General features: G+C 42.7%; 1 protein-coding gene across 4 annotated transcripts in view; it reads right to left on the minus strand.

The window, feature by feature from the left end:
- Positions 1 to 1,022: 1,022 nt before the first annotated feature.
- The window catches only part of fam49al (family with sequence similarity 49 member A, like), a 39,971-nt gene continuing 16,119 nt past the window's right edge, over positions 1,023 to 24,874 (minus strand). The window contains exons 2-13 of one of the 4 annotated variants that reach the window (XM_086279381.1): positions 22,001 to 22,091; positions 17,786 to 17,865; positions 15,732 to 15,811; positions 11,949 to 12,070; positions 10,224 to 10,329; positions 7,368 to 7,504; positions 7,159 to 7,236; positions 6,753 to 6,869; positions 5,167 to 5,246; positions 4,746 to 4,872; positions 2,614 to 2,684; positions 1,023 to 2,513 (exon numbers count right to left, since the gene is read on the minus strand). In XM_086279381.1, the coding sequence (XP_086135507.1) occupies positions 2,450 to 2,513; positions 2,614 to 2,684; positions 4,746 to 4,872; positions 5,167 to 5,246; positions 6,753 to 6,869; positions 7,159 to 7,236; positions 7,368 to 7,504; positions 10,224 to 10,329; positions 11,949 to 12,070; positions 15,732 to 15,804 (975 nt within the window). In that variant the 5' untranslated portion in view covers positions 15,805 to 15,811; positions 17,786 to 17,865; positions 22,001 to 22,091 and the 3' untranslated portion in view covers positions 1,023 to 2,449. Of the gene's footprint in view, positions 2,514 to 2,613; positions 2,685 to 4,745; positions 4,873 to 5,166; positions 5,247 to 6,752; positions 6,870 to 7,158; positions 7,237 to 7,367; positions 7,505 to 10,223; positions 10,330 to 11,948; positions 12,071 to 15,731; positions 15,812 to 17,785; positions 17,866 to 20,650; positions 21,684 to 22,000; positions 22,092 to 24,874 lie in introns of those variants that run through there. The other 3 variants (XM_086279382.1, XM_086279384.1, XM_086279383.1) reach the window with 3 other exon arrangements.

Raw genomic sequence — 24,874 nt, forward strand, 5'->3', positions numbered from 1 at the left:
AAGTCTAACTACACATTTTTAATATAAAAAAAAGAAGAAGTGCAATTTCAGCAACATATCTCAGTTTTTCTACATGCGAAAGACATGCTGCTTTGGGATTAAATTGTAAGAAAAAGATGTTTAAAATGACAGAAAAAGTTCTGTTAATTCATCATACAGGATGTACCTAAATTATAAATTGAACATTTGTTTTGTTAATTGACATGATGTCCTCTTATTCTTTTGTTTGTTTTTACAGCAAGCTCGTGATAAAAATCCTACATTTCTATAGTGGTGAAAAAACAGGAACTTTCTGTCAATTCATTGTTTATCTTTTACTTATTTAGTTTGGTGTGATGCAGTACGACTAGCCAAGGGGGAAGTGGAAAATACGTAAAACTTAAAAACATAGTAAAAATTTTCGAATTTACATCCTTCTTTACATTTTCCAATCTTCTGTTTAATGGGTCAGATTGGAGCTTTTGCCGGACTGATTCTGGCCCGCGGGCCTTATGTTTGACAGCCCTGTTATAGAAAAATGTGATTTTCACTTGCAGTTTTTGACATCACACCCCCAGCACCATTACTCCTACACATGACTGAACAGACACAGGACGGCTGTTGTTGAATGTAATAAATGACAAGTTTATTGTTGCACAAAATATACAAAATAACAAGCAAATGGACAGCCCCGGCCCCCTCCCCACTTGGCGTCCCTCCCCTCCCTCCGGTTCATTCGCCATTAATGAAGCTGAATTTCTGAAACCTATGACTACGGCAAGTCCGATGGTCCAAGCCAAACGCATGGTAATTCTGAGAGACAACACATACCCAATTTCAGCATCACTGAACGATTAAAAATGAATAAAAACACCTTATTTACACATTTCTGTCAGAACTTTTGCAACATGCCATCTATGTATTTATACAGAATATGCTCGCGCACATACCCCTGTATAGAAAATATATTATAAGGTCAAATTAAATAAGTAACTAAGGGCTCTAGACATTACAGCACTTCTTTTGAATCTCCTTTTGGATCATTTTTAGTTTCATTTTTATTTCCCACTTATTGATGGACTTTTTAAACCTCACTCTAAAAGAAAGCACTCGAGTTTTTATGTGTGAGTTTGTGATGGTGGTTTTTTCATATTCCCCGACGGGGAACATGTGGATGCCCGCTGTGAAAAGCTTCACGTATTTACACCGGAACACTCAGATCGCCCTTAAAATGTATGTAAATCGGACCACCTTCCCACTTGTTTTTCACGTGTGTCTCGGCTTTTTAATCCTCTTTTACAAAAAGAAAAGAAAGATGAGTGATATAATAATACCATCAAACCCTCAAGCCTGACTCACGTGCGATGTAATAACAGAATAAGCTTTGGCACTGGGTGAAGAACTAAAAGTGTGCTGCGGTTTCCCTAAAAACGCCCTCTCAGATTTGACCCCCTTTTTTTACGCACTGAGATGCTGAAGGCTCACTCGCCATCGTGGCTAACTTGTGCACAAAAGAAGAGGATGACAAAATCACTGTATGTCCCACATCACAGCCAAACGATATCAGATAAGAAGCTGCGATAAACCACATTAGCACCATGGAGAGAGTGAAGGACGTAGTTCAAGTAAAGCCAGACAGCTGGCAAGATGGTTTTTGTGTGCAGGAACATAAACGGCATTGGGGCACACGACACGGGCGGCTCTTTATTTATTTATTTATTTTTTACATTTTTGTTGGTGATGAGGAGAAATTTAAAGGAAAAAAAAGCATATACTTGATAGATGGATGATGAGGAAGAAATCGGGGCAAAAACAGAGGCGTCCCGTCTCCGCCTGCCTGCTTTCCTCCAGCTGCACCAGAAAGAAAGTGAAACGGGTAAAAGCAAATCTCCGGAGTGTATCCATCACATTGCTTTATGATTCACCCGTCGGTGGAGACCAGTGCAGCTGAAGGAGAGCCCCTCCAGTTCAAGCAATGGGAACCAGTTTGGGATCAGATTTCATTGGGGAAGGAGATGTTTTCAAAGTGTGTGCAAAAATACTCGTCAGACTACTTCTGGAACATTAACCCTCTTTTTTTTTTTTTCTTCCTTTTTTGTTTCGTACACTTTCAGTTGGTTCTGACCTTAAATCTTCCAATATAGCTTCCTCTTTAATCCTACCTATTCTTCACCTGCTGCTCAGTGTTTCACTTTTCTTAATATATATCTATATCTTCTTTTCTGGCTTCTTTTTTTTTTCTTCTTTTCTTACTTTACAAAATGAGAGACAGAATGATGGACAGCTGACAATATATATAATTATTTTCCTCTTCTTATTGTCATCAGGTCGCACTTAACCCCGGAGATGATTTTTCTCTTTGTTCGTTGTAAACAAACAGGTTTATCAGCGTTTGTTTCCTCCTCCTTCAAGTGCGCTCCTTCGTTTCCCCTCCTCCTCCCCTCCTGGTCGCTTCTTTTTCTTCTTTGTTTCATTGCAGGAGGGCCCTGATTTGTTTGGAGGTGCTGTCATCGTGTAGATGCCGTGTCGTGTATCTGAAGAAGCAGAAGCACATTCATGTCACATTCACATTTATTCAGAGCGAGGAAGGAGGAGGAGATTTGTACCTTTCTACTCTTCTACATTCATACTCACCTCAGTGCGTTCAGGAGTCCCTCCACACTGTTAGACGGTTGCTCTTTCAGCACCTTGATGCAGCCCTTCATCTGCCCACCACAAAGACAACACAGGGCATTAGAGAAAGGTCAGCGGGCTCACATCACATCATGTCCTGGTACTGCTGCTGCAAAAAACCCAAACTCACGTGCACACATTTATGAAATGTTGTCAAGAGCCTCCTGTCTCAGTACACCCTCACTGCTTTCTTAGGAGTTACGAGGGCAAGTAGCAGCCAGGCGCCGCCAATCAAATGCACTTGACTAACTGATCAACAGGAAGTGTGAACACCTCTATAAAAGCTAAATTCACCCCAGATCAGACCATCCTGTGCCCAGAGAAACTGCACAGAAACCCAAGAGCTACGTCTTAAATGCATCATCCTTTTCTCTGAAACTCGGTGAGCAGGTCAGGAACCATGAACCATGGCGTCGTTTTCGGACAGTGATCACAGCTTTTTGTATCATATTCAGGAACTTAATATCCCGCAAGTTAAAAATTCTCAAACCAACTCTGGGAAACTGATCCAAGCTTTCATATCGAGCACGAGCAGGTTCGACTACCGGGATTATCCGAATCATCAGTAGGACAACTTTAACTTGTCTGGACTCCTAACATGTACATAGAAATGTGAACATGTTATCCCATTATTGAAGTGACTTCACGGGTTCCCAGTTGACTACAGAATTACCTTTGAATTCCTTCTCATGAACCTTTTAGCTCCCCAGAACATCTTGTCCTGCTGATGTGAGGTCAGTCAAATCCTTGCATGCATTTAAAAACAGACTAAGTTCTCGCAGGCTTGCAGTTACGAGTGTGTGTGTGTTAGCTTTTATTTTCATCTTAAACCTACACAGGATTTGGTGGTTTTTTTATCTACTGTAAACACACTCAGATGAACTATAATGAAATGCAGCAAATAAATGAAACTGAGACTGACAACTCAGACTCTACAGGCCTCGGCTAGAATGTTAAATTTTAGCATTCATTAAAATTCAGTACAGTTAGAAAAAGATTAAACATGTACGGCTTGACTGGAAGGTTTGCCATGAGAAAGCTTCTGCTCTCAGCATGTCTTGTGTTTGCAAAGTTGCATCCAAATAAACCACAAGACTTCTGGAACAATGCCCTTTGGACAGACAGGGCCAAAGTGGAGATGTTTGATATCTCTACTTTGGTGGAGAGCACTACGTAATGCGCAGAAAGGAGAAAACCAAACGTTGCATATCACTACAAACACCCCATAACCAACTGTCAAGAACAGTGGTGGAGGGGTGATGACTTGGGCTTGTTTTGCAGCCCTTAATGACACCTTGCTGTCATTAAGTCAACCATGAGCTCCTCTGTATATTGAAGTACTCTACAGTCAAATGTGAGGCCATCTGTCAAAACAGCTGGTTCCCAAGCACAGCAGCAACTCTACAACAAAAGGTCTGAAAAAGAAAATGTGCTGCAATCAAAGTGCAACAGGAGTTAAAGAGAGCTGTGCATGAACAAATGCCCACCAACGTCAATTAACTGAAGCTGAAGATGTGGGTCACTGATAAAGGACAGCGTGTATCAGTTCTGTGCTCGTCTATTTGTAATTCCTTATTATCAGTTTGTCCTGGTAATAAATGGATAGAAAAAGACAAAAACATTTAAGAGAGGCATTCATCTTGGTATGAAACTTGGGGATTTGAAGCTAATGGATTTGCATCAATCATAACAAAGCCCACATTACATTCATGCTCACAATACCCAGCTATTAACAACTCCATCCATCTTATGCAAAATTTAAATATTTTCATTTTTTTCTAGGTCTGTTACTCAACACTCATCACACTTCTTTACAAACATGCTCCAGAGAGCAGATAATCTGAGCTGTTATGACATAAAAAGATTATTCTGAGCTTTGAGTCGTGCAGATCTTCTCTGGTGGAGCTCAGTAATAAAAATATGGAGATTGAAATGAATGCAACTGGTCAACTAAAGCTTTGTGATTGATGACCAGCCTAACCAAACTGTTGGCTTAGCAGGACCCCTCAGGTACACTAGATTAACCTCCTTTGCTTTACACATGCAACAGAGGGCCATTATTTTCAAAGTATGCAAGTATTTGCTGTACTCACATCAATTTTGGAGGTCTTGGCGAAAGCCCCGACGGGGTGAACGTGGTCATACAGGATGATGACGCCCACCATCACCCTCATGCAGAACAGCATAGTGTCTGTGTTGGTGAACCGACAGCGGTACTCCCTGGGACAAAAACGGGAGTTAATATTTGCTCTGTTTAACAGAGGGCACGGCGGGGGTTGGGGGTGTCCACCAAATACCAGTGAACAAGTTATAGATGAGAGTTTCTTCACACAAAGACACACAGAATAAAGATTAAACATTTCACATTTAGCATGAAGGACTCTGAGCATCGATCTATTGAATTACTGACATATTATACGGCACAGTGAAAGAGCCTGTTAATTCGAATTTAGGATTCTGACATTCAAGGAGATGGACTGAGCGAAAGAAGATGGGGAGACAAGAAGCACTTACGGAGTCTCCAGCATGACGCGACACACGCAGGCCATGGTGCTCAGGCAGTCTGTGGTGTCCTCTATGGGCAAGGTCTTATTCTGATGAAAGACAAAAGGGAAATGAAAGAAGATGTAAAAATGGCTTCCATTTGGATGAGCGGACAATGTGAGAAAGTCCTCTACACTTTACTGCACTGCCTGCGCCAAAATGTTCTGCCACAAGGTGGCGACAAAGCAGGGCAAAAAGCATGAGGACTGTGCAGCTGCTATGCTGGAAGGCGTTCATCCCCAGCACGCCCTCTACATATGGCACGAACCTCTGAAGTCTTTCTCCGTGTGGCGTGCGGCCCATCAGGATGCATCGAGGTGTAAAGTTAGCAAAAGGCTGCTGCCTCGCCCGTAAAACTGTGTTTTGACAGGAGAAGGCGGATGTTTCACACAGCAGTTCAACATGGCCGCCTGAGGTGAAGACTCGAGTGTACCATGGAAGTATATGGTTTTGTTTTTTTTCTTACAAGCACAGCAAAAACAGACTGTACATAGAGACACACAGTAATTCGGATCTAATCTATATAGAGGGCTCTGTTCTTCTATTCGCTTTATTGAGCTTCACTTCTGTGCTGACAGACTCTACTTTACTCTACTGACTCTACTTTAGTTACACCCAGATGTCTTGACAATGACCACGTCTACGACTAAGACCCCCACAGTGAGGGAAACAGGACTCCCTTTTATACTGGTCATTGTAACTTGGGTTAGCCCCTCTTTAGAACCCAAAAGCAGTTAACAACCCAGTCCTTTCATTTGCTCTCAGGTTAGCAGGAGACATCTAGTACTCTTGTTTCTTTAATTTCTCTAAATAAAAATCATTATTTTATTTTTTTGTTTTTTGCTTGGTCGCCCCACACTTGGAGCAGCTCTATCCCCCATCAGCTGGGGCCTGCTTACTGTCATATATGAAAGTTTCACTGCAAATTAATACAGTAGAATTCAAGAAACTTGCTAAAGTGGTTAGTCTACAGCAGGGGTGGGCAACTCCAGGCCTCAAGGGCCGGTGTCCTGCAGGTTTTAGATCTCACCCTGGGTCAACACACCTGAATCAAATGATTAGTTGATTACCAGGCCTCTGGAGAACTTCAAGACATGTCGAGGAAGTAATTTAGCCATTTAAATCAGCTGTGTTGGATCAAGGAGTCATCTAAAATCTGCAGGACACCGGCACTCGAGGCCTGGAGTTGCCTACCCCTGGTCTACAGTGCTGTGTTGACATGGCTGACTGGTGCAGAGCAGCTGTGGTGTTCCTGGTCAGTGTTAGGTTACACTAAAGACATCGAGTTAAATTTAAAGGGATGATGCTGATCAGATTCACTCACTGAATTACAGCTGGTAGAATTATCCTCCAAAGAGCTACATTTGACTTTTATCCAAAAAATGGGGTAATACTACCAGAAACCTTGTCTGCATTGAATACTTTTGGTCTTTTACTCATTGTTGAGGATGAATTGTGTCACCACTACTTTATTCAATATTATTGATTGGAATGTTGTTCTTGGAAATGTGGACTAAGCCATAAACACATGTAAGCAGTGAGTGGATGACGTGTACCTCTGAGACAAACTTGGTGGTGGCGTTACTCAGAGTCTTCAGCATTGGTGTTGCTTCGGCGTAGAACAGCGACATCCTGTTTGCCATCTCGTTGTTAACCTCGTTCTCCGCTTCCAGCTGCGCGCCGAAACAAAACAGATGTCACACTTAAAACAAACGTTTGTTTTCAGACGATCCGATAATCATGTCACACAGCTGGTGAAAGGAGAGCGTAATGATGGAGGCAACCCTGGTGTTAATTTGTATAACTCGAAAGTTAGATGAAATATTGATTGTACACGTCTTTGCGTCGTTGGAAGGAAACGGACACCCCCACTTCATTAATGATTAAAGAGGGGAACTGAAGCCGCGCTGAACCATTTGATCATGTATGCAGTGCAAACAGCCGGAGCCAGGCCTGCCTCACCTGCTGGTTGTTCAGCCTGTTCCTGCTTATGGTCCTCCTGTAGTAGCTGAAGTCATTCTGAATGGCTGGATTTGTCATCTGCACGGCGAGAGAGAAGGTGGCATTTAGTTTCACAAAGGCTGCTCAACGACCGTATTGATGTTTCAGTACAGTAAAGGTCAGCATCTGAGGGCTGTAATTAGAACAACAACAACAAAGATTTCCTTCACCTTTAGTTCATCGAAGCTGAGGGTGAAATGGAGGATCTCGGCAAACTGCTTGGCCAAGGCCTGCTCTCTCTCCAGGTGCTGCATGGGAGCATACGGCGGGCTCGTCAGCGCCTCCAGCAGGCTGCGCAAGGCGTTCTCTGCAAATGGATCCAAGTCAGAAATTCATCCAGTCCAGCTAGGACCTGGCTGTTTTATCTTAGTTTGGTCAGATTTATGTAATCCTCTCTAATCTAGCCAGGATCTGAGTGTTTCTTCTTTTTTCTTTCTCTAAAATACATACAATTAATCATCGTTGTCATCAATCTCTTCCACAACGTGTCTTTTGTCTTATCTACCTCCCCTCAACCCCAACCAGTCACACCACATGGCCGCCCCTCCCTGAGCCTCGTTTTTCTAGAGGTTTCTTCCTGTTAAAAGGGAGTTTTTCCTTCCCACTTTCGCCAAGTGCTTGCTCAAAGGGGGGTTGTTTGATTGTTGGATGTTTTCTCTGTATTATTGTATTATTCAGGTGTCCAAAAATTTAGAATTGGAGCCAAACAGTTGGTCTGAGAAATAAAGCTTGAGAGGAAGTGAAAGTATGCGAACGGAAAAGCTGCTTTCCTAAAAGGAAATCATTACCAGCGTGTCTTCTACATTTTGCATGAGCCTTAAAAGTCTTTCTCTGATGTGTGTCCCGTTAGGATGCACAAAGGTGTAAATTTAGTAAAGGACTGCTGCCTCTACACTGAAATCGTTTTTGACAGCAAAGGAAAGAATTTCTTTATTTATTTCTTTATGCAACAGCTCAGCGTGGGCACCTGGGACAAGGGGTCAAGTTTATCACGGTATAAACACCAAAATGGCTTTATCACAGCAGAAAGAACGTTTGAAGACTGCGGTTCGGCAGACAGGCCACTTGTGGCTGGCAGCTCCCACAAACACTATATGCTATACACAATTTGACAGATCTATACTATTTGCAGTCTCGTGACCTAAGAGGACATGCAAGAAGTTTTATGTTCCATACTTTTACTCTTTGCATAAAGTTCCAAAATTGAATTCAACAAACCAACAGGTTTCGTCACAGTGGCAATTTCCATCTTTTATATACAGTCAGTGGAGCCACGGGATTTGAAACAGTATGTCTGTTGCATTTTTAATGTTGCATATTTAGCTACACTTCGAGGCAGAGCTCTCAGGGAGCAGTTTCAGTTTGTAGGTCGTGAGTGAGATGATTAGAGGCAGATCAGTCCAACATTTTATGTATTTATTTTTTTGGAAGCAAATGCAGTAGTACCTCCCTGAACTGGTAAACAGACATCGGTCGTGATGGTGAACATGATGAATGTTTTTCTGCTTAGCATGAAATCCAAAATACCCACTTGCATGCTCTCCTTGCTATTGTCTTGCTAGTTTCACTTTCATTAAGGCTCTCAGCAGGATTTTATTTGCCCTCAGTGACCACAGGCTTAACAGAGCGCTCCTTGCTAAAACAAAGACTGCATGTTGCATGTTCACAGATCAAGCTACAGCTGCTCACACAGCCTGAGTGTGGCTGTGACTGCAGAGGCAGTGGCCATGGTTATCCCACCCGTGTCATCCATGATGTTAAACTAAGTCTGCAACAAATCACACTCCATAGCCGGACTCCAGAGGCTGTACGTACAGTGGTGTTGATGCCTCAGAAGCAAAAGCTCCTGGGGCTCCATCCCTTCCTCTGCATTAAAAATGCACGAGTGCCTTCTATAAATACAACATGGAATTGTTTCATCTGAGGCCCTGGGCTGATACCCCAGTCTCGCTCCTGCCGAGAGCACAGAGTGCACGATCTCCATCCTCTGACAGCTTATAGAGATGCAGCAGCTGTTAATGTTAAACTGGACCTCTCCACCCCTTACTTCCCCCTTTGATCAAATAACTATAAAGCAAAAGGTGGTGCTGGGACATACTGCCACCCTTTCTCTTCAGCATGATGGAAGTATGTGATCTCTATTGTACTGAATCTCATAGCTACATTAGCCGCCAGACATTATCATCAATTATTGGCCAGCTCCCATTGTATGGTAATCTGAGAACACAATGTCCCTGAGACTGAAAGTATTATTGGAAGGCAGCGCAGAGGCGGCAGCTGAACTCTATTTCTCTGCTCATACTCCTCTCTCTACTCTCTCTCTTTCTCTCCGCGCTGGACCACTGTGGACCACTGTTTCCGTAGCAACGGCTGCCTGGCTGCTGCTGGGTCAGGATGCTGCAGAGATGGCTGAGAGGACATCATGGAGTATGAATGTGAGTGTGTGTGTGTTTGTTGAGGAATGCTGTCAAGCCTGGAAAGGCACAATGCTGATGGAGCTCTCAGCAATGCCAAGGCCCGTTTTTATCACTTTAAACGGACCTCCTTCCTGTTTAAGGTAACATATGCGGCGTGGACACTTTTGACTGCATTCATCAGTCAGTCTTAACAGGATTTATCACATCCTGAAATTGCTGAAAAGATGCCAATTTTAAAAAAACAACAAAAGAAAAAGCAGTATAATAGCTAGTGCTGTAGTACAATCAGCTCTAGCCTGTGCAATGAAGCACAGATGCTAAATACCAAAACAGCTGTTTCAAACTGAGATAAACAGAGGACAGAGACTTTAATCTGAGGGGTGCACCCATCACCTCATCTCCACTCATTTTCCTGCCTTCTTCTGGCTCTGCAGCACATCCACCCAGCTGACAACCCTGCTTCGCTCATAAATGAGCAGCTGACAGCAAATGCCGTCTCTTTAGATTTTAGGTTCATGTTACAGATGCTTTCAGCTCCAACATGGCCACCAGAGATGGGGTTACATCACTCTCTGAAATGCTTTCATAGACTGCAACGGCCACACTCACCCAGTCGGAGGGAGAACTCGTAGAACCGCTTCAGCTTGGCCACCAGAGGGCACACTGCGTTCCAGGCCTTCTCCTGAAGAGCGAGGTCGCCCGGGTTCTGGATGGCCTGCAGCCCAGTAACAGACAGATGTTACTTTTAAAAACCTTGCCATCTTTTTTGTTCCCTGTCCTTTCCTCTGACCAGTGATCTCACACACAGTATCACACACTCAAATTGGCCTCAAATAATCTCACCTGATCAATATGATAAGAAAAAGTATAAATGGTTTATATTTCTTTGCATCAACAAATAACAATCAATAAATAAATCAAATCAAAACATGTTAATCCCATCTCTCAATTTCTTTACACTGAAAGAAAACAACAACAATTATTTGCCCTCATAAACATTAAATAATTATTTTGGGTAAAATGTAACTGAAATGTATAAAATCAAGCATTTATTTCTTCAAATTATTATTCATTTTTAATTAGTCATTCCTCGAGTTTCATTAAAGCCAATGTGCCTTCTATGTTGTACTCCTATAAAAAAAATTAGAGGTAAAATTTACATGTAATCAAATTTGTCAAAGTCAGCATTGTGTGGATATATATATTCGTTTTGCGCCTACTTTTGGTGTAAATCTTTAAATAGGGCACAAAAACATTTTGCAGAGGCTAACTCAGTGCTTAAAGCTGTTTAAACAAGAGGAAATTGGTGCATTTGCTCAGAGCTATTTTCAGCAGCAAATCAATACATATCAGCTCCATAATAAGCCCTTATGACTGTCATTATTTGTTTTCCTGTAAATTATTCTATTGAATATATAAGACATATAATCCTGTTGTGACGGCACTTTCTTTTGCCAGCAGATATCCCCAATTTTTTTAAAAAAGAAAGAACTATGAGTTTTTCTAATTCTCTGAGCCAAAAAGCGCCACTCGAACAGCTTTACTGTTCTGTCTCTATCCTGATGGTTTTTACACAATCAGCTGTTCATATAGCCCTTCAAAGCCTGATTTATGGCCCCTTTCATTGCTAAAACACAGTGAAAATTGACTTTTTGATGGCTGTTATGGAGTGATAAACACAGATTTCCAAAATCCCTCCTGCAAAAAAAACCCTTTTATTCCAATTTGCCATCAATATGAAAGAAGACTTTTTGAACCCGGATCATCTAAATGTTCCCATTTCTGTCCTGGAAAAGTGTGCAAACTGACACATATTTAGTCAAGATTAATATTTCACAAATGCCTCAGTGTAAAAAAAATGCAGAGCAGGATATCTGTTGGTTGCATGTTATCACTAAAGATATATTTCTAGTTATCTTTACTCAGGTTTGGTAATAATATTCTCCTCAGTTTCTCTCTGCTGTGGAATTAATAATACATTATCTTCTCTATAGCCCCCGGCATACAGTATCTGTGTCCTCAGAGTTAGGATGCAAGGAAAGGAAATGATTCAGCACTTATAAATGTAGTTATCCTGACAGCTAAGCTATCAGCAGTGGTTCTCATTAATGTTTCTGAAGACAGTTAATTGTGTGCCATGTGATCATCAGGACCAGTGTACCAGCTTTGTAGCTGATTATATTTATGGAAACGACATATTGCATGAAATGTTTCTGGTGTTTCTGCTTGGATTTAGATTCGGTGCCTGCTGCACGGCAGAATTCCAACCCTGGCATCACACATGAGCGCTAGTTTCCCCATGCTGCAGTGGGGGCTCGACTGATTCATGCTCACTTCTCGTATCTCCTGGCCCGCTCCGTTGTAGGACTGCAGCTCGGCCAAGATCCCGTGAGCCTCCTCCAGCACGGCGCTGACCTGGTTCCACACGGCCGTCTCTGCCTCTGTGGGCTGGGCATCTGTGAGGGCAGGGAGGGAAGAAGGACGGGGAGTGGGAAGTGAAAGTGTCATGACGGGATGAAAATATCAAGAGCAGAGGTGATGGGATACAGAGAGGAGGGAGGAAAGGGAGAGCGAGTATTAGTGAGGAGCTTAGATGATGATGTCCTAGAAGGCCAGATAGAAACCTGAGATTAGCAAAGAATTAGAAAGACAACGAGTAATCATTGCATGTGTAAATATCTAAGGTTAAAATCTGGCCAATAAACAACCTACAGGTAGAACAATAACAGGACACTCATAGAGCGCTCTGTCACACAGCGAGGTTTGTGGTTACTCATATAACAAGTCGGCTTCGTGTCAGGGAACAGAGTTTTGCATTTTGATGGGCTGCAGTCGCTGTAAAAGCAACCATTCATGTCCACTGCCCATTCAGCATAAATGTACCAAAGCCTGGGTAGGTGTAACAGCAGAATCAGACTGATGTAATAGTCTTATAGATTTTTCTCACTCTCCTTTTCCCTTTACACGTCTGTGAAAAGATTTTTTTAATGACTGTTAAGTTTAATTGTGAGAAAAAATAAGCAGCAGAGAGGGAAACCTCTGGGCATGCTCAGTCTTTATCTCAGTTTTTTTCCAGTCATAGTTTTTGCTTCGTTCATGTATGCACGCAGGACAGATGAAGTGCTTACAGGGACACAATTAGGAGGGGTTCTCTTGAGTCAGCGATGTGTTTGGTTTTTCTTGCCTCTGACTCAGGTATAAAGAGTGGGAGTGTGCCCAGGCAGCTCGCTACATGTGGTAGCTCTGCTGATTATTTTTGCACCCCGAGGCGCTGCTTCCCTGCGGAGAAATAGTAATCAAGGTATATTTGCTGTCCTGCGTGCACACCAGCTGCCATTATAAGCACAGCAAGCAGTGCAACATTAGTGAATTCTCTCTAATGCCCCCCTTCATTATTCTGGTAAACAACACATTATGTTTACTTGGTATTAATTAAGTATAGCATAATTGCTTTGTATTAAATACAGTTATTATGCCAAGATCTTGTGATTGATAACGCCCTCATATTTGTAAGCTAAATTAGTTCTATATAAAAGATGGACATATTCAGGTATCAGTCTTGAACTGCCTTAAACCTGCATTCTTTATACTGGCCAGCAGGGGGGACGCCTTTGGTTGGAAAAAATTAATCAATTATAGATCTTTACAGACAATTATCCTGCTGCTAATTTGATTTATTAGCTAAAGAACTATTTATGGTCTGAGTTGCAAATTTAAAGTCTTCCTTAATACAGAATGATTTCATTTTGTAAGCTGTAGTTCAAACAATACAGCATAGTATACTTCAGGCAAGGCTACATTGTGATCATATAGTTTTCTCATTCATATCCAGCCCACACTTTTGGTTCTACTAAAAGGCGTTGCTGTGTAGTTTTCTTTATTTCGTTTTAACCCTGTCTTTTGCTAGCCAAATTAGCCAAATTAGCATCCCAAGTACGGCTAAGTAAATAACAGATGCACCTCATTAGCTAAGCTAGCTAGCTAGCAGTCAGTATTAGCTGATCAGCAGAGAAGGTTGACAGTCAAAATGCCAAATTAGAGGCGTTAAAAAAATTATTTTCCAGAAAACAATTGGTTGCATTACAGTTGTGATGTCCATTTTTAATATACAGTTAATGATATGAACCCGGAGCAGAGAATGTGTTAGCATGCGCTAGTATAACGAAAAAAGCCAGGGATAGGGTCTAAGGTTTCGACTTCACTTTTATGGTTCATTCGTTGTTGTAATTTAGCAACATAAAAATTAAAATGAATTGAGCTAAATTACTTAATTTTATTACTTTGCATATATAAAGCTCATGCAGTGGATGGAATTACTGCGGGGAGTCGTCGATATAAATTTAATGACACAAAATTTAGATAATTGAATAAAATGGACGACCCTAACTATAATACACAGTGCAGTGAGTGATTCGCACACACTGTTTGTGACAGAAGTCTCATTATGGATATGGGAAATCTGGCCATAACTATCACAGTATTACACAACTCTGATAAACCTCAAGCTTCACTTGTTGATTTTTGTATTTAGTCGTGCTCCCAGGGGGATTTTTACAATGTGTGCAAGTTTGTTTCTCTCTCCGAGGTTGGCTGATTACAGCTTCACGGTGAGAGCAGTATCTTCCCTGATTCTCAAACCATTTCCCTCAGATGTTTTAAGACACAGAGGTTGCTATAATTCAGTCTGAGGATGACTTCAAGCTGACTGATGATTTTCACAGACAGCAGCTCAGTCCAGACATCCATCCTGATAATCTTTTTGTCAGTGGTCAGAATTGCATCTTATCCTTCAAATGGTGTTAGGGAGGTGCGATCAGCGCCGAGCTATAAATAGTTTAACGAGAAACCAAACTTGAAGCTGTGTGACAGAGGTGAGTGTGTGTCTCCAGGTGGAGAAGGAGAGCTCACAGATGGCACAGGGGGGTGGATGAGGAGGGGGAGGGACGCTCCCAAAGCTGCCATTCCCGAGTCTGACTCATCCCAACTCGCTTTTGAAGTAAAGTGAATCACAGGCCCGACACACGAAGGGGAAATTCAACCTATTTGACGGCTGACGTCTCTCGCCAGCAGTGAGCTCTCCCACTCCCACTGTAACAGCGGGTAAAGAAAGAGGGGGGAGGAAGGCAGCTGTTAAAAGGGAGAAGGGGATGTTTGAGGAGGTGCAGAGCATGTTGGGGATACAGTGCAAAACATCTACATCTTAAAAATTCATAATCAGTGTTAAGATCTTCACTGGAGATGTTTTTTCACAGCTTTTTAAACTCATCAAAAGAGGAACAAAAAAATCTGAATCTCAAAGATACCCAACAATTCAAGAAAACCTCTAAACATGTCAGCTCGCTTACTGAACTTCGTGTTAAATGCCGAGCCTGCTAACAAAGTAAATTATAAATTGACATGAACTACAAAAAGATTTTAACACTGAGTAATGAAGTAAAAAAAAAAGATTTGTTAGGATGGATGCTTTGCAAAGTTCATACTTCACTGACTGGGTAAATTAGAAAAGAGGGGACAGAGGTGAAATCATTAGCCTTTCTTCGCAGTCATACTTCAGCTTCTCTTTATCAGTCTCACTCTCCTAACGCACACTCACACTCACAAATAGATTAGACGTACAATAGGGGATGAGGAGATGAGGAGGTGGAGGGATGACGATAGACTTTTTGTTAGCCATCGTCATCCCCGAGCAACAGAAACCCACACAGGACTGGCATTCTCTGTTTGTTTCTCCTCAGCTCTTTGTAGCTTTGGAGAGCAAAGTGTTATTGTTGTCAGTTTTTAACATTAATGAATTTATTTTCTTTTTGCTGCAGTGCCACCCTGCTATTGTGCATCTGTCTGCGTCTAATAGGATGCAGCGTGCATGAGTAAGACCCTTCAGAAAAAAGCCAGATGCCTTTCAAATGCCGGTCCCCAGAGCAGAAATCAAAAAGATAAAGAAAAGGAGGAGGGGTGAGGAGGGGGAGAGCTGAGGAGGAAATAAAATATAACTAAGGACCTAAAGATGACACAATGGTCAGCTAAGATGGATGATATGACCAAAAAATAAAAGGGAGGAGGGGGGAAGCAACAGAGAGAAAGGGATAACTCAAAAAAATAAGAAGCGGATGGTCTCACGTTCAAAGTCAAGGAAAACTATTGGGCCATGCTCAAGTTCGGCGCAAGCCAGCACTTTCAGGAGGTTTCCCATGAGCCCCCTGGAACAGAGAGAGGGGAGAAGTCTGTGGGTGATGAGGGGATGGGTGTTGGGAGGGGTTGTGCGCGCGTGTGCGTGCCTGTGAGGTGTAGGTGGGTGTGCGTTGTGCGAGAGGTGAGGGTGTCGAGGTGGATGAGAGGACGTTGTTGGAATGGCATGATGGGAGTATGTCCTGGGTGGAGCGTGACAACGTGGACGCAGAACGTCTTTAATCCCACTCTCACTGTTTCCTCTGAGATAAAATAGTCCTTCATGAGGAGGTGCCGACTCCAAAAGCAATCAAACTTAAAGATCAAAGGTCGCAGGAATGCGCTACTAGCCTCAAACTCAAGACAGTTTGTCGCAAGAACAGTTTGAATTTATTTATTTTGGAAGACAGGAAACTCATTAAGACTCAAATACAAGAAACTACCTGAGTCTGGTGCAGAAAATTTAAATCAAAAGTTGCAATAAAGTCATGAAATATAAAGATAACGACTTAAAAAATACTTCAGGGGCGCACTTTATTTTTTGTTGCATTAATAACACTTAATCAGCTGTGCTTCCTTTTATCAAATTAGACAAACACTAGGAATAATATGTTCTGATTAGACACAATACCTTAATTATGATCTAGTTAGAAACTCCATATACTGTCAGATCCAGAGTATCCAGTTCTACTGGTTGACACTGAAAACACTGCACTCAGAGGACATTTACTGGGCCTTTGTTGACCATGTTTTTACTTTATTACAAGGCCATTTGTTGCTCATTATAACTGCTTCACATGCATCTTGATGCGTTCAAGTCCTGTTGAGTTAGTGAGCTCGTATCAGTTTTCCTGCATTCTGCCTCCACATGCAATTTATTGATCTCAAACATTCGTGTATAAAATATGCTGCCCTTGGTGTTATAGGATTACCTCCAACAGCCTAACACTGGCCTAAAACTAGTCAGGCAATGTTATTATAGTTAACTAAAACTAAACTAAAAGCTAAAACTAGGTGATTAAAAAAATCAGTTATTTTAAAATACAAATAAACTGTAAAACAGGAATACACTCATTGATAAACCACTAACAGCTTGCCTGATGAGGCTTTGTTGAGCCTGTGATGTCTGCAGTACTGCGAGGGCCTTTGTAAAGTGTTAAAACAAATGTTCACCCTGCCCACTCTGGAAACTAACTAAAACTAAACTGATACAAAGAAAATTGAGAATGAAACAACAGTTTTTTAAATGCCAAACTATCATAATTCTGTTGTCTGAACACTGGACCCATCCAGAGTGTGAATGAAACACATTACAAGAGACCCGTGCGGTAAAATGAAGTGAAAGAATAAAGTCTTGCTCTGTGTTTCATCCCATTGTAATAAAGGCCAAACCTGATGTAATTAGGTTTAATACTTTTGGATCCAGAAACATTATGCACAGGTTCTAATTAGCCCATAACTGCAGTGTAATTAGGATATGACTGTGTTTGTTTACTGTGTAATAAAAACAGATTGTTTCTAGTTTGGTATAATTTGATGCAAAGTACAGCTGGTTGCGTAGCACTGGTGCAGCTCGGAGTGTTTGCATCCGCTTTATGAAAGCTGCGCGTCATGTATGTGACTCAAAACTGGAGCAGTGAAACAGATTTATTTTTAAAAGGTGAGTTTCTATGAGACAAAAACCCCATGTGCTGCTTTCAATTACCTGTGGTCACTGTTCTCTATTTTACGGTCAAGTCTCTGAGGTTGTTGGTTTGGTTTGTTTCTGTTTATTGGCTTCTTATCATATCTGATTTCTGTGGACGGCTGACAAGTTCATGAAACAAAGGTTTCCTCGTGTGGAGAGTGGGACTAAAGAGTGTCTGTTAATGACAAACCACACCCTCAACAACACTCCATCAAATCACCACCAGCTGGCCCCACCCCCTCCCCGCCACACACTTCCACTCCACACACTCACAATTCAACCACACGGACACACGCACGCAACCCTGGCGCCCACTTACTTTCAAAGTCCAGGAAAAAATGTGGACAGTTCTCTAAATCCTTGCCAAGGACCTTAATGAGGTTCCCCATGGCTGGCGACCTGGACGGGAGGAAACAACAAAATGCATACAGTACCCTGGATCTGGCAACCTGCATCAAAATACACAACCAGCACATGGAGGACGCAGCAGACGCACTTTAGTTTCTTACCCATCTGCACTTGTCTAATTTTCCCCTCTGCATCCTTCTGTCTAAGCAATATGTGCAGAGCGAAGCCGGACGTCCAGTCACAGATGACACCGATCGCAGTTTGTGTCCGATACGCATATGCTGTATTCAATTACAGCACGGCCCAAATCCAGCCATGAATCATTTAGCTCACTCATTGGGAGTCGCTCGAGCTGAGCGGTGGTTTTAATCCATTTACATTACTATAGTAACCCACTAAAAGCCTGCCATGTGCAGACTGCTCCCCTCTAATGCTCTTTATATACAGCAGTCTATAGATACTTCTTCAGACCACAGGGCCAGATGCCAGAGCGTGAACCCAAGGATCCAAGCTCAAGAGATAAAATTTGTGGTCAGACAGGTACGTTATAAAGTCTCGGGCTTTTCAGCTTATTTCTCCATGAAATACAGAGGTTTTCAGAATGATTTCATAGAATTAAAAAATAATAATTTCAAGGTGTTTAACGGCTTTACTGGTCTGGCCCATTTAAGATCAATTTGGCAACTGGTGAGGCTCTTTTTCTGCCACTTATCACACTAACAGGAGCGTCTATGCTCCAAACTACTAGTAAGTACATATGCATTAAGTTGTCCACATCTCAATGAAAATATCAGATGTGCCAGCTGAATTTTATTTCTGTGTCTGAAATGATGCTGATGATTTACCTCTGACTGAATCACACACAGCTTCAGTAACACGTGCACAAAACATTTCATACTGTGGAACAAGAAGATTTTTAAAATGTTAAAACTGCTTAAACAGGAAGTTTAGAGCAAAAGACACCAAAAAAAGTCATCCTCCTTAAAGGGGACCTGTTATGCCGTTAAGGAAGCTCCTTATTTTTGTTTATACACCGCTCAAGAAAATTAAGTGAACACTTAAAAAACACATCAGATGTTTCTATGCTGATGTTGACTCTGTAGTGTGTTAGGCATGAAAGCATCCCACATTGTTTGATGGAAATGAAAATGATCATCTTACAGAGAGCTGAATTCAAAGACACCCTGAAAATCAAAGTAAATTATCCAAGTAAATTATAGAGCAGATTACTCCATTTTGCCTATAACAGCAAGGGGGGCAGTCAGTGGTGTCAGGTCCTTCATTCTCCAAGAACTGCCTCCATACTCGTGCCACATGAAGTTGGAGATTGTCATTCACCACCCATTGCACCAGCATAAAGTCTGGGAATGGAAGTAAGGGTTTCATCCTGATACCTAATGGGAGTACCTAACCTGTAGAGGTCTGTGTGTTCCTCCATGGATATGCTTTCCCAGACCATCACTGACCCACCACTTAATCGGTCATGCTGAATGATGTTAAAGGCAGCATTATGTTCTCCACAGCTTCTCCACTTCCTTTCATGTCTATTTCATGTGCTCAGGGTGAACCTGCACTCATCTGTGAAAATCACAGAGCGCCAGTGATGGACCTGCTAATCCTGGTATTCTATGGCAAATGCAAACCTGGCTTCAGGAGCCACCCTCATGATTGTTTGGTCAGATCAGGTCTGATTGAGACTGTGCTGGGAGGAACCACAAACCTTTTGGCAATGGCACGTATTGATGTGCATTGGATGCCCCTCCCAGTTCAAACCTTAACTGGGAGGGGCATCCAATCACAAGACATCTGTCCTCATAACCAATATAAGTTAAATAACGATTATTTTTAACTCATGCATCTGCTCTTACAGTAAAAGCACGGAGCTGGAAATGAGCATAACAGGTCGCCTTTAATCGTCTTCCTGCTTCTTGCTCGCTTTGGTAGCAGAAGGTAAGCGGCTGCCAAGTTTCACTTCCTCTGCCGTGCCCTTTGTGTTTGTGCATGTGCTGTGTTAGCTCACAGCTGAGGTCTATCAGTTTCCGGCTTCAAGAATAAGCTACAGCCGGCATTTGCATGTTCTCTAGATGCCATCTTGCAGAAAATAAATTAAATGTATCAACAGTCTTTTCCCTGTTACTCAGCAAGAACGGGTGTTGCACTGCAGCACAGAGGAAGGGATGGGGTTACACTGTCCGGTCGCTGAGACAGTTTCACACGAGGACTGCAGTTACCTGCCGTACTCTGTGTCTGCTCCATCTGCAGGTAAATTGCTTAAACGCGGCTGTGTGCTGAGTCACGGCTGTAACCTGTGAGCGTTGGCCCAAAACGCACCTCGTCTCCGACCTGACTTTTCCACCACCTGCTCCGAGAGATGCAAACCGAGCCGACACCGTGAATATATGAATAACCGATCCTCATCTTCGGCCTGACAAGGTGACTACAAAGGCGAAGTCAAGCTGAGATCCACGTCACAACCTCGCATAAAGCAAAGAAAGATTTCTCTGAAGTGTTGGTGCGTGTCAGCCTCACAACAGCCACACACGCACACATTAACACACACTGAGTCTGGAGCAGCATGTGGTCCGTGCCGAGAGCAGAGCTGGGCTGATGGTTGCCAGGATACTGTTGGCCTGGTAATATCTTCTCAGCTGAAGATGAAGAAGAAAAAAGGAAAAAAAAAAAAAAACAGCATCCAGCTCACTCGCACACCGGGTCAATCGCTCACAACAGCGATCCGATGCTTCACTTGTTACTACTCATGAGATTGGTCTTTATTTTGTGGCACGGATGGTAAACGCGATTCATTAAGCTTTAAAGCCAGCCTCTCTCCTCTTACCCTGCTTTCCTATGAGTGTGTGGCCTTTTCGTTTGTCTTTGGTCCTCAGCTTCTTCTCGCACGTCCTCGCCTCCTGTATGTAAATCCCAGAGTGACAACGGGAGTCCCACGATGGTTTACACCAGTTTCCACTCTCGGCTTGTCTTAGAGACTGATGTAAACTTCTGCTCTCGCTCTTTCTCCCTCAGTCTGTCCACTTCACACTTCTCTTTTTTTTAGACATCTATTTAAAGGCCTGTGGGTTTTTTTCCTTTTCTATTTGCTCTATGGGCTTTTTTTTGTTTTGTTTTTGCTGTTGTAAGCTTGTGAGTCTACAGAACATAAGATGTCTCTCTCTCTCTTTTTTTGTGTGTGCGTTTATATCATTTCTACTCAAATAGAGAAAAGTCTCTTCTCTCTTTTTTTGTTTCTGACGTCAGAATGGGTTCCTCAAAAATATCCCCTTCAGCTCTCCTTTCTGCTTCACTTCCCTATTTCATCACTCAGCAGCACTCTCCCGGCTTCTTTGGCCTTGTCTTGTCGCAGCACATCTCTGTCAAGGTGCCATTCAGCCTCACTGGTGGCCCTCGGGCGCAAACAAATCCAAGTGGCAGAATGGAAATGGTGATAGGGTAGCGCAAACACACGTTTGCTATTAAAACTTTCCACGAAGCCACTGGATGCATCACAGATGGACTCTCTGGGCGCTGAGACGCAGCACTCTGTGGAATTAGGAAGTGTGTCTTTGGTGGCCACCGGTTGCAGCTCCTCTCACACGCACAGTGTTTGCAGTCTGCCGGCGTTTGAGTGGATGAAAGTGCCTCTCTTATGCAACCGCACAGCACACACAGCTCTCATCTGTAGTCCGGCAAGAGACACCAAAGCGAGGGGCTCCTCGAGCCTTAATAAAGACGCAGCCCGGCTCCCACATGGGCCTGAAAAGCAAATCTGGTCCAGACTGGAAGCCAAGCGTCAGCGCTAAGCCTCCCAGCCTCCTTTCAGCTCTCACTGAAAGATTCCTCCTGTTACAGCCCAGGAGCTTCATCAGTGTGGATTTAGTGAGCACAGGAATGGCACTGCCAAGCCTAACCTCTATTAACTCACCAATAATACCATCCGCATTCCCTTTCTATTCTGTCTTTCTCCCTCTCTGTCTCTAACCACAATCTTTCTGTCACTAACTGAGTATTCAGTGGTCTGTGAATCAAACCCTTTAGCAGCTGTACTGTATGCAACGGATGCAGCGACTGCACTCGTTCAGCTCTCATCTTCACCAATCTTTATTCAGAAAATCTGCCTCTCCTCTTTCCCCGAATGGTGTTTTGTATGCTTCTGTTTTTCTTTCTCCGAGTTATCTGCTTGCATTCCTACCTTTGCTTGTGTTTATCCCACTGGAACACTTCACTGCATCAACCAGGGCTTGTCAGCTCCAAACAGTGGTTACAGCATCAGCACCCACAACCTGACAAAGACAGAGAAACAGATTAAGGAGGGTAACAAGAAGAAGAAAAAAGCAGAGGGAGGGGAGTCGGCGTAAATTTCAACTACATGTGGAGACAATGTGGGGAAAAACAGGAATGTAGTGTGTTGTTTATTTGGATATCAAGATGTTAAGAGTTGGTAACGGCAACAAATTAGGAACAAATATGACTGTGATATGATTATAATTGGCCAGACTGAACATGTGACGTCATCCAAAAAATGTTCAAGCCTTTGTTTAAACCTACAAATAACAGATTTTTCGCCACACACTCACTCTCCTTCAGCTCTGTTCTTTATCTTAACCATGCTTGTTTCTTTAGATAGCCAGTAACTTTGTATCTAGTTGTTTTTAACTGATGAAGGCTACCTTGGTTTGACCAGAAACTGAAAACAGGTCAGTCAAGACCACGACAGTCAAAGAAGATTGTTAATTTAATCTGTATTTATTTAAACTGCCTGAGTGAGTCAGATAAAGCATTAACATGGAGCTCGGTTAGGGGTGGGTTGCAAAATGGCTTGCAGAGCATACCGCTGTTGGCAGGCTAAGGCAGAATAAATAGCTGGCCTTGTATATTTCTTTTCTACATTAACTGAGCACTCACAGCACTTTTTACTAGATTTTTACCCAAACACATATTCATACAGGTGCTTTTTGTGTCACGGGGTGGAAAAGGGACAAGTTATCTAGGGTTTTTTACTATGCATGTTTTGCTGTGTTTTACCTTTTTAATGTTTTAATATTGTACACTGGTTTGTTTTTATGAGTTTTATTGCATGTTTTTATGGTATTTATTGGTGACTTGTCCTGGAAAGACTCCGCCCCTACCTGATTATGAACCTGATCACACCTGGGAGGTCCCAGAGGTCAATAAGAGGGCCTGGCAGACCACAGAGAAGGAGGCTTGAGGGGAGGCTTGAGAGACAGGCAACAGTGGCGGAGTGAATGGTGTCAGGCGGTGGCACCTGCAAGCCCAGAGGGCTGGTAAAGGTTGGCGTGGGCTGTGAACGAGGAGACGACGCCAGCGAGCAGGGATCGGAGAGAGCGCTCCGGCTGCTGGAGTAACTGGAGGCCAGATCACGCTGTTGCGGGGAACTATAGGCGGTGAGACAGTGCTCTACCTTCCGCGGCGAGACAGGCCGGTGCCGATTGGCGTGTTACAAGGAAGCGGCGGGCAGAGTTAAGAGCTCGGCCCGAGTGGAGAACACGGACAGGAAGGCGAGGACGCCGCCGGGTTTCCCCCTTGCACACTGCTTGCCTGGAATTTTAATTTTGAGTGACTTTTATACCGTGGCAGACGCCACTGGGTTTTTAAGGTTGTGTTTTATTAATGTTTATTGTGTTGTTCCCTGGCCAGGGTTGTTTTAATTCATTTTACATTTTTAACTGTTTAAATATAATAAATTATATTTTAATTATACAGTCTTTAATTCAGTGCATTCCCTTGGCTGCTCCACTGCACCGTCCGTTTTTGAGGAGGGTTTCCCTCCTTTAGTAACACTTGTGCAAAAATTACCTTCACCTCTGTTACATAAGCACCTAATCTAACATTCACACTCCAATAGATGCATCAGGGGCAACTTGGGGTTCAGGATATTCAGACATGGAGGAGTCAAACCACCAGCCTTCTGACTGGTAGACAATCTACTCCAGCTGCCTTAATGAGCATCTGCAGAGTCGGGTAACAATTCTTTTTACCATAAGCAACTGCACAGCATTATATATATTTGATTCACATATTTAGACCATACACTAAAAGCAGCTGTAATCCACACACAGTTGTGGATTATAGACGTTTTCTATGTCCCAGGGTGGTTTTGATGGAGTAATACCATTTAAAATACAGACGCTTAACAATCTGTTCAGTCTGGGAGCCCGTGAATGGTGCTTCTTGCTTTCTTCTTTCCATTTTTATGTCTTCATTTAAGCTTGTTAAGCTCATCTTACTGACTGAGCGTCTTGCACACCTCCAGCACTCTTACCCGCTGACTGGTGTAACTATTAACACTGCTGCTGCTGCCATTGCATCATCGAATCTCATCAGAGATTTGTACCACAGGCCTTCAAGCTGGCTGTAGTTAAACCTTTACTTAAAAAGCCATCTCTAGACCCAGCAGTCTTAGCTAATTATAGGCCAATCTCCAACCTTCCTTTCATATCAAAAATCCTTGAAAGAGTAGTTGTCAAACAGCTAACAGATCATCTGCAGAGGAATAGCTTATTTGAAGAGTTTCAGTCAGGTTTCAGAGCTCATCACAGCACAGAAACAGCTTTAGTGAAGGTTACAAATGATCTTCTTATGGCCTCTGACAGTGGACTCGTCTCTGTGCTTGTCCTGCTAGACCTTAGTGCAGCGTTCGATACTGTTGACTATGATATTCTATTAGAGCGATTAGAACATGCTGTAGGTATTACAGGTACTGCGCTGCCGTGGTTTGTATCATATCTATCTAACAGACTCCAGTTTGTGCATGTAAATGGAGAGTCCTCTTCACACACTGAGGTTAATTATGGAGTTCTACAGGGTTCGGTGCTAGGACCAATTCTGTTTACATTATACATGCTTCCCCTAGGCAGCATCATTAGAAGACATAGTATACATTTTCACTGCTATGCAGATGACACCCAGCTCTATCTGTCCATGAAGCCAGATAACACACACCAATTAGTTAAACTGCAGGAATGTCTTAAAGACATAAAGACCTGGATGGCCGCTAACTTTCTGCTTCTTAATTCAGATAAAACTGAGGTTATTGTACTCGGCC

Source organism: Aulonocara sp. 'chitande type north' Nkhata Bay, linkage group LG22, assembly GCF_057382095.1.
Source record: "Aulonocara sp. 'chitande type north' Nkhata Bay isolate Kocher_YH1m ecotype deep benthic linkage group LG22, A_spYH_male_GT1.1, whole genome shotgun sequence".
NCBI classification, from domain to species: Eukaryota; Metazoa; Chordata; class Actinopteri; order Cichliformes; family Cichlidae; genus Aulonocara; species Aulonocara sp. 'chitande type north' Nkhata Bay.